At 34.9% G+C, this 12,784-nt stretch overlaps 1 protein-coding gene across 7 annotated transcripts in view; it reads right to left on the reverse strand.

Annotated features, from left to right (window-relative positions):
* Positions 1-12,784, reverse strand: part of CDH18 (cadherin 18) — a 481,117-nt gene that overhangs the window by 49,418 nt on the left and 418,915 nt on the right. For all 7 annotated transcript variants that reach the window (XM_054284627.1, XM_054284630.1, XM_054284631.1 and 4 more), the window contains one exon: positions 11,053-11,220. In XM_054284627.1, coding sequence (XP_054140602.1) covers positions 11,053-11,220 — 168 coding nt within the window. The remainder of the gene's footprint in view (positions 1-11,052; positions 11,221-12,784) is intronic.

A 12,784-nucleotide genomic window follows, 5' to 3' on the forward strand; every position in this document is an offset into this window, starting at 1 on the left:
GTAAGTGAAATATTTTTTGAAAGATAATTTTCTTAACTGTCTCTATGCTTTTGTGTGAAGTTTTCTAAAAGGTACAAAGTTTTCTGGTGCACAAGAAGCCACCACATGGAAATAAAAGTGGCAAAGAGACATAATGTCATTACGTAAACCTCAATTTCCACCTGCAACTAGGCCAGAAAAACAGCTTCAAGAAGATTTCCCCAATAATGCTACCCTTATAATATAGCAGGGATGATGAAATCTACCAGAACTGAAAAGAATAATTCACATCCAATAGAAGGTGTGCACATACCAACAACATGCTAATTTCCAATCTAATAAACCCCAATCCAAATGCCTCCCTAACAGTCTGCAGAGTTTACGTCACAGCCCAACCACCAACACAGTAAAAAAAGAAAAATAACTTCTGTCAATACAGATCTGAAACTCTACCGGGTTCCTTTTATGTTCGTTGAAGGCATTCTGTGGCAGCCAGTGCAATAGTGCAAAGCTGAGCGGCAGGACAGTGGATCAGCAGATTTGAAAGGGGACATATAAAAGTTAACATATTGTTAACTGTTTACTGGGTTGAAGCCAGGTAGCATGACTGCAGAAGTGCCCTTGTTAAGCATGTATAAAAAGAAAGGCAAAATTTAAATTGAATTCAGAGATTAAACCTGAGGTGTGGCAGAAACCCACTACTTGTTGGGTGGATTGAAGAAATGATCAACCTACAGAAGTGGCAATTGGAAAGGGAATAGATATCATCAGTAAAATACAAATGCCTTTATCATCATCTGCCAGAAAACTGAAGATTAATTATACATTTATATAATTTCTTGCACAACAGCTCCTAAACCTATTTGTTGTTTTGAATTAATTTTTTCATAGTAGTCCATAGGACTAGTAAACAACTAGCCGTGTGATAAGTGCACTAATCTTTATTAGTCTAAAGGAAAGGAGATTTCACAGAAAAATAAAAAAAAAATAGTCATTATTCATTTGGAAATCTAAAGGAACATAAGAAATGTCCAACAGAACAAGAGAAAAATTAGAACTTAACATGTAAAAAATAAAAATATCAACACTGATGTAACAGGACAATTACTTAATTCAATAAAAACTCATAGTTATTCTTTTGATGCAATTCTTTGATATGCATGTAAAAGCCACCTACACAAATTTCCAAATAAATGCCCTGCAAAATTTAGTGCTTACAGATGATGTCAACTGACACTTTTGTATTGCTGGTTGCTTTTTTTCATACATAAAATTATAATAATGGGATGAGATTAATTTCAAAATTTACTTAGTGTTAAAATAAAAGCAAAATATGTTTTTTTGAAATTTTTGCTCTTCCAAAAAGGAAGAGTTTAAGAATATTAGAATATTAAGAATACGCTACAAAATCAAGTCACATCAGGAACTGGACATGCTATAATTCATATAATAGGGTGAACTACTTGGAGACTTTCAAATAGTTAAGCTTGTGCAAATATATTTATATACACGACACTATGCTCTGCTTTATAATCACACTCCAAGTGTTAGCCATCTGTTTCAGAAATTTGTTTTACTGATACCTGCTTCAAAGATTCTGAAATACTAAAACTTCAAGCAAAATGAATATTCTAAATGACTCATGAATTATGTCAGTTTTTGTAGAACTGTAGAAATGTTAAAGAAAAATGTAAATAGAATTAAAAGAAAGCTGTTGAAAAAATAAAAAAACTCTTAGGTCAGAAATGTCTCCCAACAGGTGTTTAACCACTGTTTCATAGAGACAGGCTGACAATATCTCATAGAGACAAATAGATAAATACAAAAAAATATTATCTAAAAAGACCAAACATGCAAGAAGATAAAATTAAGCAACATGAAGGTTAAACTATATTGCATACTCTTTTTTTAGGCTAGTGGTAAAATTGGAAACGTTAAATACTAAATAGTTATAAACTTTACTGTTAGCAAGAGGAACTGACAAAAGGCTCAATCAAGCACTGAACAGACTTCCCAGAGAAAAGGTCACAGTACCAAGCTTGTTTGAGTCCAAGATGGATGTGACAATGCTCTCAGGCACATGCTGTAACTCCTTGGGTGCCTGGGAGCATTAGGTCTTCCATTGGACCTATTGACTCCCATGTGCTCTTTTAAACTCAGCACAACCTGTGATTCTAATCCTATGAATGTTTCCTTGGGCATTGGATAAAAGAAGTTTGATAGGATACTGTAAAATATAGGATGTGTATACTGTGAATTTACAGTTCTATACTGCAAACTATGAGTCTGTATCAACCCTCTAAAACAATTGATTGGGAAGATAGGAGCCCTGAGGATCAGGTATAACCAGCTTATAGCATAACTTTTCCACCAAATCTGACCATGTTGAACAGATTTTTCTTATTCTTCCAGCATTGCAGACTTCCAGGAGCTGTTGTGAAGCAGAAATCTTTTGGGGATGGTCTAATTTTTTCTAGAGGAGATGGCCTGTTTCTTACAGATCAAAAATCTTGGCTGATTCGGTTCTCAGCTTTTATCACATTCATTCACATGCCTTCCCTTTGCTCATGATATGAGGAATTTAATACTCTTTTCCAGGTAATGCACTGTATAGGGTACCACTTTTCAGGACTTTAATCTATGCTAATTGAAATGTTTTCCAAATTCAAGTACATGATTTTCATCTTTCAATAAACTTTACTGCCTATCTGTCATTATACTACAGAAATAATTTATTTATCTTTAGAACAGTAGACTTTAATTTCAGCCTACAGGCAACCTCCAATGCTGTATCTTACTCTCAGAAAAGAGAGTTCTCTCTGTCTGAACCTCTCAAAAAAGAAGTGTAACAGTATTTAATGAAAATGAATTAGCATACTATTGAAATTATTGTATTTATTAATCTGTTCTATTCTGTTGATAATTTTGATTTACTTTTATAGGTTACAATGTCTTGAACAGTAGACATTACCATATTTAACAATGGGAGGGAGAAAAGAGAGTACGAAACACCAACTTGGGAAAAAAGTGTTAATCACACTGGAGGGCAGGGCTGCTTCTCAGAGGGACCTGGACATGCTGGAGAAATGTCCTAAAACAACCTCATGACATTCAGAAAGAGCACCAGGGGAGGAATAATGCCGTTCATCAGTATGCGCTGGGGCCAGCCAGTTGTAAAGCAGTTTTGCAGAAAGGGACCTACAAAGGACCTTTCAAGGCTTTACTAGACAAGACTCTAAGTGACTTGATCTAACTGAACCTCCTTTAAACTGGGCTTTGGGTACTTTTTCGAGTCTCATGTGAACCTATGATCCTGTCGTTTACAAAGGTCTGTCTCTCATGTTTCACTGCCTGCCAAGTTTGATAAAACTAAAGCAGAGCTTCAGCTGTGGACTGTGCTCAATCTTCCTTGGTAGCTATCTTTCAGAAATCGCTATTCTTCATTCAGAGAGCTGCTTGTTTTCATTACCTGTAATAGGTTATTCTGGATTTCTCTTTAGCAACTGCAGTCTTTTTAGCAGCCTATTTGTCACAGTATGTCTTGGACATATGTCACATATTCCTTTACTCCACTTATTTTTAATGTAATAAAACCAATTTTAATCCATCATCACTATAAGTACAGAAACCTTTATGATTGCAGAAGTTCAGACAATTTTATATCTACTAATTTTGGTCTGAATATTTTTTTTGGTGACAACTTCTCTTTAATGAAACTAAACTAAGAAATTTTCAAGAGGTATGTTCGGCTTACTCCTCTTCCCTGCCAAAACCCCCAATGCTATTGCACTTTCTAAATGTATTTGAATTATAAGTGACGTTACTTTTTATTTGCAAATAAGACCATCAAAAACTTCAAAACTCAAACCCTTCAAACTTCTGCTTGCCTTGAACATCTGAAGAACATAGAAACCTTGGGTCAGTTTAGGAAAAAAACCCCAAATGTTCTTCTTTGATTCAAGAGACTTCTTTGGCTGAAACAAGACTTATAATCTCAATGTCTCTGCTTCTTACATCTCAGTGTAAAACAGGAGTTAGGATTGTGATTAAGATTTTAATCAGTGATGAGTTTATGTTTCATGACACTTTGCCTTTAGAGACAATAACTGAAAGTTCTTGAAAGCTTTCTGACTTCAGAATACTGAACTTTCAGTCTTGGAGAACAAAAATATTCTGCATTCTTGTAAAAGTTGTGATGTTTATGCTGCTCATAGCTAAAAGCAGAAACATAAAGAAAACTGACTTTCTCCAGGATTTTCAGATTTAACTACTTGCCTTTATGTATTGAATCTCCAAATACATATTTTCTTTGCAAATGACATGGGAAAAGCAACATATGCACTACATAATAATCGCTAATGGGGAACTTAATTGTTGGATGTGATCTGTAGCAGTCTCTAGAGGTTGTGCTCTGTTCAGCATATTTTATGCTATTTAAAAGGGAACCATGGCTGCATCAGGCAGCTTGGATAAAGCAGAGAGCAATAGCAATACCTGTATAAGGGTTAAATTCCATTTGGACTGTGTTTATTTTGTGGTTTGTATGCTTGCTTTTCCCTGGCACTAGCACAGCAAGGATTGTAAGTACACTGGGGTTTAACTTCATAAAGGACATGAAAATTAAGGCTTTCCAAAGAACACTCCCCAAAATGGAGCAGTCCTGCTCCCAGTTCTCTACTCTGAGAGAAAAACAAACAACATTCCCTCATTCCCAAAACCATTACAGTCATATTCAAAAACCCATAGAGAAATAAACAAACAAACCAATAAAACCTGCACATTTTTTTTACTATCTAGAGTGTTTTGAAATTATTTTTATATGATGATACATGTAATTAATAATGGATCTGGTACACAGAAATCCTTATGAACAATATTCAATAAAATGAAATAACACGCCATGGTACTGTTATGAGTAAAGATGATGCACCTAGGTGGTGCTAAAACTTAGTATGTAGACCACATATTTATTACCTTAATAATTAAAAGTCAGATTAATATTTAAACTGACTTTTACATAAATATATTTTTTCCCCCATCAAACTTCCTGGAATATTTAAATTCCATAAAAAATTCTGTCACCAAATTTTATTGTCATTAATTTTCATTAAAAGAGACTTTTATTATAAGATATTCAATACTCTTGAAAAGCATCGTATTTAGTTAATTATATTTTATAGTAAAAGCTGATTACAGAAGTCACACTTATTCTGCTCAGGAAAGAGAACATCATGAGATTTCCTATGTGATCAAATGTCATTAAATAACTCATGTCAGATTTCAGTGACATATGAAATAATTTGGTAGTTTTAACTTCAAATATTGTGCAAATATCACAGCGTACCATTCTTCTCACAAAAATAAGAAGGAAAAAGAAAATTAAACAAATCACTTTAGATAACATTTTCCAGTCTATGGAAGCATACACTCATTTGTGTACATTTGTGTACTTTTATTTCATATGTCTTAACTCCCTTTTGAACCAAATGAACATATCTCAAGTCATGTATTTCTCATATTTCCAAGGCAACCCCTAGATGAAGGATTGATTCTAGCACATTACAGAGATACACTATCTCTTACAAAGAGAGAAATTTTAAAAAATCACTTAGCAAGGCTTGTCTCTTTTACCACTCCCTAAAACAGCTTGTCATTGGGTAGCAGTCTTGCTAAACAGGTGATTTTAAATACTTCTAGAAAATCAAGCCCAAACATACTTCTCTGTTTAAAATTAATGCGTTCACCAGGTAATACAGGCACACAATGGCAGCTTTCCCCTGTTACCTTTGCTCCTGGCTGTCACAGTCAGGAGGAAGTTTCTGAAAACTGACAGAAAAAAAAAACTCTGATACCTGCACCTCATTCTGTTTCTAATGTAACACTTTAGCTACTTAAAAAAAAAAAAAAAAAGTCAGAGGCATTGGGATGATTCCCTGTAAAGTCAGAAAATCAGTATACTGAACACCAACTGTACTCACAAAGGAAGTGTCACTCACTAGGCATCCACTTTGAAACCTGAGCACTGACTTTGAAACCTCAATCAATTCAACATATATCCACCTTTAAAAAGATGCGAGAAGAAAAATACTTTTCAGCATCACAATTATGTTGTGCATCAAAATGTAATAGTCACACAAATGAGAAGTGATGAGCATCAAATAAGGAAAAGATATTAGTCTAATTATAATGAAAAAATCTTAATATATAAGCAACATTTAAAAGTAGAATAATTTCTGGACTGAAATTATTCCTAATACTCACTGGATACTGGATCATTGCTGGACTCATCCACATATAGAATCATAGAGTCACAGAATGGCTTTGGTAGGAAAGCAGCTTACAGACAATCTGTTTTTAACTCCTCCACCATGGACAGGGACACCTGGGTGCTCAGAGCCCCATCTAACCTGGCCTTGAACACTTCCAGGTATGGGACATCCAAAGCTTTTCTGGGCAACCTGGTCCAGTGCCTTCTGATATCTAGTCTAAACTTACTCTCTTTCCCTTTCAAAAATGCCCCCCCCTTCTGATATCATTACCTGACTATGTAAAAAGTTACTCTCCATCTTTTTTCTAAGTCCTTCCTATGTACTGGAAGGCTGCAGTGAGGCTGCTCTCTTGGAGCTTTCTCTTTTCCAGGCTGACAACCTGAGCTCTTTCAGGTTGCCTTCACCAGTGAGGTGTTCCAGACCTCTCTTCACCTTCATGGCCTTCCTCTGGACCACTCTAGCAGGTCCACATCCTTCTTATACTGAGGACTCCAGATCTGGACACAGCACTTCAAGGGGGGCTTCACAAGGGCAGGGTGGAGGGGGAAAATCACCTCCCTTGATCTGCTGGGTGCAAGTCTTTTGATGTAGCCCAGGATGCAGCTGGCTTTCTGGGCTGAAAGTGCACATTGACTACTCATGTCCAACTTTTCACCCACCAGAATCTCCAAGTTCTTCCCCTCAGGGGTGCTCTCACTGAGATCTTCTACTCTCTTTTCATGCCTGCGATTGCCCTGACCCAGGTGCAGACCTTCCACTTGGACTTCTTGAGCTGCATTAGGTTCATATGTTCCCACTTCTCAAGCCCATAAATGGAACAATGAACAGGATCTTGATTATACTGGATATGCAAAAAATCTAATTTAAAGAGGTACAGTTGATCAGATGTCAGCCATCTTATGAGAAACCAGTTATCGTGTCCTTATTTTACTTAATATCTGAGTTCCTGGGGACACAAAACTTTTGAAAACCTTTTAACTCAATACTCTTCAGTAATTTTTAACCCTTGTCCAATATCAGGCCAATCTAGTACAAGGACAGAGACCTAAAACTCATTATGATTCTAAAAGCCTCTTAGCCGCTACTGGCTGAAAAAAGGAGAAAAACCTGCTAAAAACAATCAGAGAAAATTTTTCTTTCCTCAACACATCGGGCAGGAGCCCAGTTGTAAAAGAGAAGGCAGACAGCACTGGATTCATCACCAGGTAGGGCAGGACAGGCTGCAGCACATGGCAGTGAGGAGTGAGAGGATGTTGACTTTTCATGACAGGAAATCATGACAGTTGTCATGACAGGAAATAATGAGGACTAGATGTATTACATGGAACTGGAGACACAGAAGGGACCACACTGGAGTATGACTTTCAAAAGAAAATGAGTAGCAGATACTTTTACACTAAGTTAACTAATGAGTTATGTAAACAAGGCCAGATAGTGGATACCTCAATAGCACTGAACAGAGTTGATGTCTCCTTCTAGGATGTGAGTTTACTTTTTCAGAACTAACAGGAGCGTCTTCATATCACATTCCTATTTAAACATGGCTGTGCACTTTTCATACAATGACATACAATTGTAAAAAGAGAGGCCAAACTAATTATGCATATGCATAATTTCACATTATGTTTACTATTGCCATGAAACTATCAAGCTTCAAAAATCAAGCTTTATAAAAATTGTTTTAAGCCATGAGTTGCATTTAAATTCTGCTTTATCATAAGGAACTGAGCTATTTGTATCAAAAACCAAAATCTACAAATTAGTGTAGACACAGCAACTCTAGATCTTCTACACACTGGCCAGAACATAATCATTAGCACTTGATGTACAAAGCATTTCAATAGAAGCCTTTGCTTAGTGTGATGGTCTTGATGCTATCAGAATCTCTTCATATTAAACAAAACACAGAGAATTTATTCATCTTAAGCAACACCAGAGAGAATTAATGAAAGAAAATATACAGAACATTCTGATGTAGCTCAAGGCTGATAACAGTGCTATTAGAAGATGGAATATCTTCTACCAAATTATGAAATAAATTTATGACTATGAAATTAGGGCCCTCAGTCATCAACCACACAGATCCATCAGTGATGAAATTAACAAGAACTGAGAGATGCAAAAATCTTCCTATGCAGAGCACTGTCTGTCAGCTTACATTGAATAGGTAATCCATTTATTATTTGACTCTCAAAGGAAAGGAAATTTATTATGATGTAAGAAAAACAAACCAGTATTATACAAGAGGCACAGGAAGTAATTGATAAGCAAAAAATATGTGAGGTTTCAGACTATTCTCCTGCTGAATTCACATTCCCCTTCCTACTTTTGAGACTACTGTTTTGCAATCAGAATTTTTCAGGTGTGTTTCCTGTACCAGAAATCAGACTGATAAAATTATCCAGTCCTGTTTCATATTATTCCTGCAAGATTTTTTTCATATATGGGAAAACTATTGCTCTTCTGTTAGGACTTTCTTTGAAAGAAAGTCAGGTCTTTTAGAATGAATGCAGAGAAAAACACAATAAACCCTTTCAAGCAGATATATTTATAACCCTTATTTCTGAGTTTTAATTAGGGATTTAAAGTGTTTCTTTAAGGGGAAAATTCGTGCATATCTTACTGCTGTTGCATGTCTAATGAACACTGATCTACTAAAGCCAGAAAAATATATCTTTTCAATATATACAACAAAGTATTTTTGTAAATAAAACAAATAATAATAGCATAAATCAGATGTACTTCCCAGCACGTTCTCAAGTAAGGTACTCATACAGTTAGAATCAGATTCAAAACTCACAAGTATGGTAACGGAGAAAAGGAAACTAACCAAAAGAAAGTCTGTGGTTTAGCTGAGGCTCAGCCTGTCCCAAGGGTTATACACTCGATATAGGCAGTTTTGGTTAGCACTTCCCTGGAATTCAATTCTGAATGTGACAAGCCTCAGTAAGTCTCATTTAGCATTCCGTCTAATAAGGAAATTGAAGAGAAATTTAACTGAAAATCATGGCACACAAAGGAAACAGACGAAAAAATAAACAAAGAAGTTATTTCTTTTAGGGTAAGACTCATGTATATAGTTCATGATGGTAAAATGGCCTTTTTAAGATCAACTGGATTTTCATTCTTTATTATTAACATGTAGCTACTGCTCATTGCAAGGGGTGTTCTTGAAAAGAAGTAAAGAAATAATGTCACTCATAACTGTGCATAGGAATCTTCTGTAAGGAAAGAAAGCAATGTTTGTATTCCACAAGAATTGTTTTAGAAATAATATTTTATCTTAAAAAGCATAAATATTAAAATACAATTTAATTCTGTCTGAATAAATTTTCATTAAATCTGAAATGTTTTGTCATTTTCAACGATATTAGAATCCTTTAGAATATATAAATTTTTACATGAACATTTTGTATTTCTTTGATTTCTGAAAAAATAATAATACAGATAAATAGACATGGCAATGTACATTTCTGCCTGCCAATCAATTTGCCATCTAAGTCCTTCCATTCAAAATAAAACAGGCCAGTTCTTGAAACCTAATAGATAGGGATCCATTCCTGCATCCATTGAGTTTGCAGAAAACTTAGGGCATTCTTTCTTTTTAATTCAGCTCTTGTTCAAAGATAAGCTTTTCCTTTTGCCTTTCAAATAATTAGGAAGTATTAAATATAATGATGAATGCAATGAAGAATTTGTGGAGCATAATATCAAAAATATTTTACTTAAGGGTATATTTCAAAAGCTTTATGTTTTCAAGTCTTTGTGAGGCACAGAGAAGATGCTCATTTCTGCAACACTCCTAATAAGCCTACTTGCTGTTTGGCCAGATTTTATACAATGTGTATTGCCAGGGAGCTTTGTTTTTCCTTGGAGCCTTGCGATCTCTACTGTTGTTTTAAATCTTTTAATTCAAACAGCTTAAAGCACTTCCTTGTGGATGTACCTTGACCTTCCAGCCCATTATGTTCTACAACAGCTCATGCGACGTCTGAGACCAGATTACAACATTCTCATTGGCCTTGAGCCAATATGCAGAGAAAATGCATTTATGTTCCAGAAGATTTTTACATAAATTGTCGGCTGAATTCAGAATTCCTACAAGATCCCAGCTACTGTGCCAGATCAATGTGTATCCAATGAGCTGAATAGAAATTAACTTCCTATTAGTGGCCACATTATGATATTCTATTCTGGTATTTACTCTTCATATATTCATGTGATAATATTGTTTGAAACCAATATCAGCAACTATGATAAAGTCAGGCTCCACCATTGCTTAACTATAATGAGAAACATCTTAGATTTTGACCATTTGAAATGTAATAATTGACCTTAAAATTTTGTTTGATATAGAGTAAGCAGAAGAAAAAATTTTGATAGATACATATGGAAGCAGCCAAAGGCATGTCAAATATTTTAATGAATTGCCTTTTGCTGTTATCTACCATAGGAACATCCTAATTACCTCATGGGATCAAAATCACACAATTTTCGAAATATGCATTTAACAGGGGCTGGAGAATAACTCACACATGAGAACAGTATACCTTTGTAACCCATCTCAATATTATTTAGCGGTTAGACTGAAAGAAATCTTTACTAGTTTCAGTATTTTAGCTATGCCATCTCTGTGTTTTATCCAGAAATGCTGGAAAATTAAAAAACATTGGTGAACCCAAATGCTTTCCAAGCTGCCTTTTTGCCATGAATTTGACTACTAACTGGATTTCACTAATAGCTTCTTACTTCACTGAAAATCAACATGATTTTCAAATCAGTTATATGTTGAAATTGTACATACTCTGAGGAAACCTGGGTGGATTGTCGTTGACATCTGTGAGTGTGATATTTACAGTTGTTGACCCTGACAGCCCTCCGACCTGCCCAGCCATATCTTTGGCTTGAATGACAACGGAATAATGCTCTCTGGCTTCCCTGTCCATATTGTGCAAGGCAGTTCTGATGACTCCTGTGAAGGAAAGAAAACAAACAAACAAACAAAACATCAGAATTAGCTTGTTCAAGCAGGAGCAAAGGCTGGGCATAACTTTTCTTTAAAGGAAGGGTGGAGCTAAGAGGTTAGTTGTTTGTGTCATATATATACGTTTATAAAACACAACTCCAGATGCCTCTAGACAATGTCTGCTGCATAATATGATGACATTGAAAAGTATTTGCTAAATCACTTATTATATAATTAAATAATTAATATAACCTATAACTTTCCTGATTCAAAGTTACATTGCCAAAATAACAGTGTTTTCTCATATAACTCTTCAAATACCTACTTAATAGAAAAACAATGAATTGGAACTCTTACCACAAGGAATAAGACATAAGGTATTTTCTAACAAAAGGTAATTTCTTAATTAATATCTCATGTATCTCTTAAAACTATCCAAAAGCTTGATTTTCCTATTTGACAAATCTCAAAAAAAAGTATTTTTTGGTTTTGGTACATGACAATAATTTTTTAGTGTTTGGCATCATTAATAATTGTAAAGTAAAAGATAATATTTTTATTGTTATTACTATGTTAGAGAGAAAAAACCAAAATGGAATGATCCTAAAGCTGCATTATTTTTTATCCATGATCATCAGAATTGCTTTTCACATTTAGTTACCCATACATGTAGAAGCAAAGATTAAAATAAAAGTAAGGAGAGACAACTTGATGGGCACAGCTTCAATTAGGAGACATTTTCCACCTGTGATGATATCTGTAAATTAAACCTGGCTAATTTCTTTGATCACAGACTGACAGAAAAGTCATGGAATTAAGTAAAGAGAAAGGCAGGAAACTACTGCATTCCGTGGACAGACCAGCTGGGAAGAAGCTTTTCAGAAAAGAATCTGGTGTGGGTCTCAGGCTGAACATGAGCCAGTGAAGTGTCCTTGCAGCAAACAAGGCCAGCATCTTGAAATGCATTGTCAGCCAGTCAAAGGAGGGGATCCTTCCCCTCTGCTCATCAAATCTGGAGTGCTGGGTGCAGTTCTAAGCACACCAGTGCATAAAAGATATTAATAGACTGGAGTGAGTTTTATAGAAATAAATAAAGAAATATGTAAAATGCCCAATTTATTAACATTACATTTTTATAGAGCTAAAATTTTAGCATAACTTCTATTGAAATCTGAAAGTGAACTCTTGCCACCAATAAGTAAATAGCATAACACCATCAGATTTTGCTTCTGGGTAAATTTTAATCATATAATAATTACTAATGCAAAGAATATTAAGTAGAGCCTTACTCTTTAAGAGAACTTTATGTATAGCACAATTCTCAAGCTTTTTTGACTCTCACAGTTTCAGATAATGTAAAAAAGTATTTTCCAGAGCATTATCTTTCTTGTATTTTAAAATTACATTCTTTGCATTTCTTCAATAAAACCATTTAAACATTACTACATACAAAATGGAAAATTTCATGTAGCTTATACCATTGTGTCCATTCACTTCTGAAAGCAAATCACACAAAAACAAGGAGATCTGTGCACAAAGAATTTTTTTAAGCATTCACGAAGTTTTAGAA

This window comes from Melozone crissalis, unplaced genomic scaffold (genome assembly GCF_028551555.1).
Source record: "Melozone crissalis strain CALT ecotype California unplaced genomic scaffold, PUWL_Pcris_2 ptg000042l_1, whole genome shotgun sequence".
In the NCBI taxonomy this organism is placed as follows: Eukaryota; Metazoa; Chordata; class Aves; order Passeriformes; family Passerellidae; genus Melozone; species Melozone crissalis.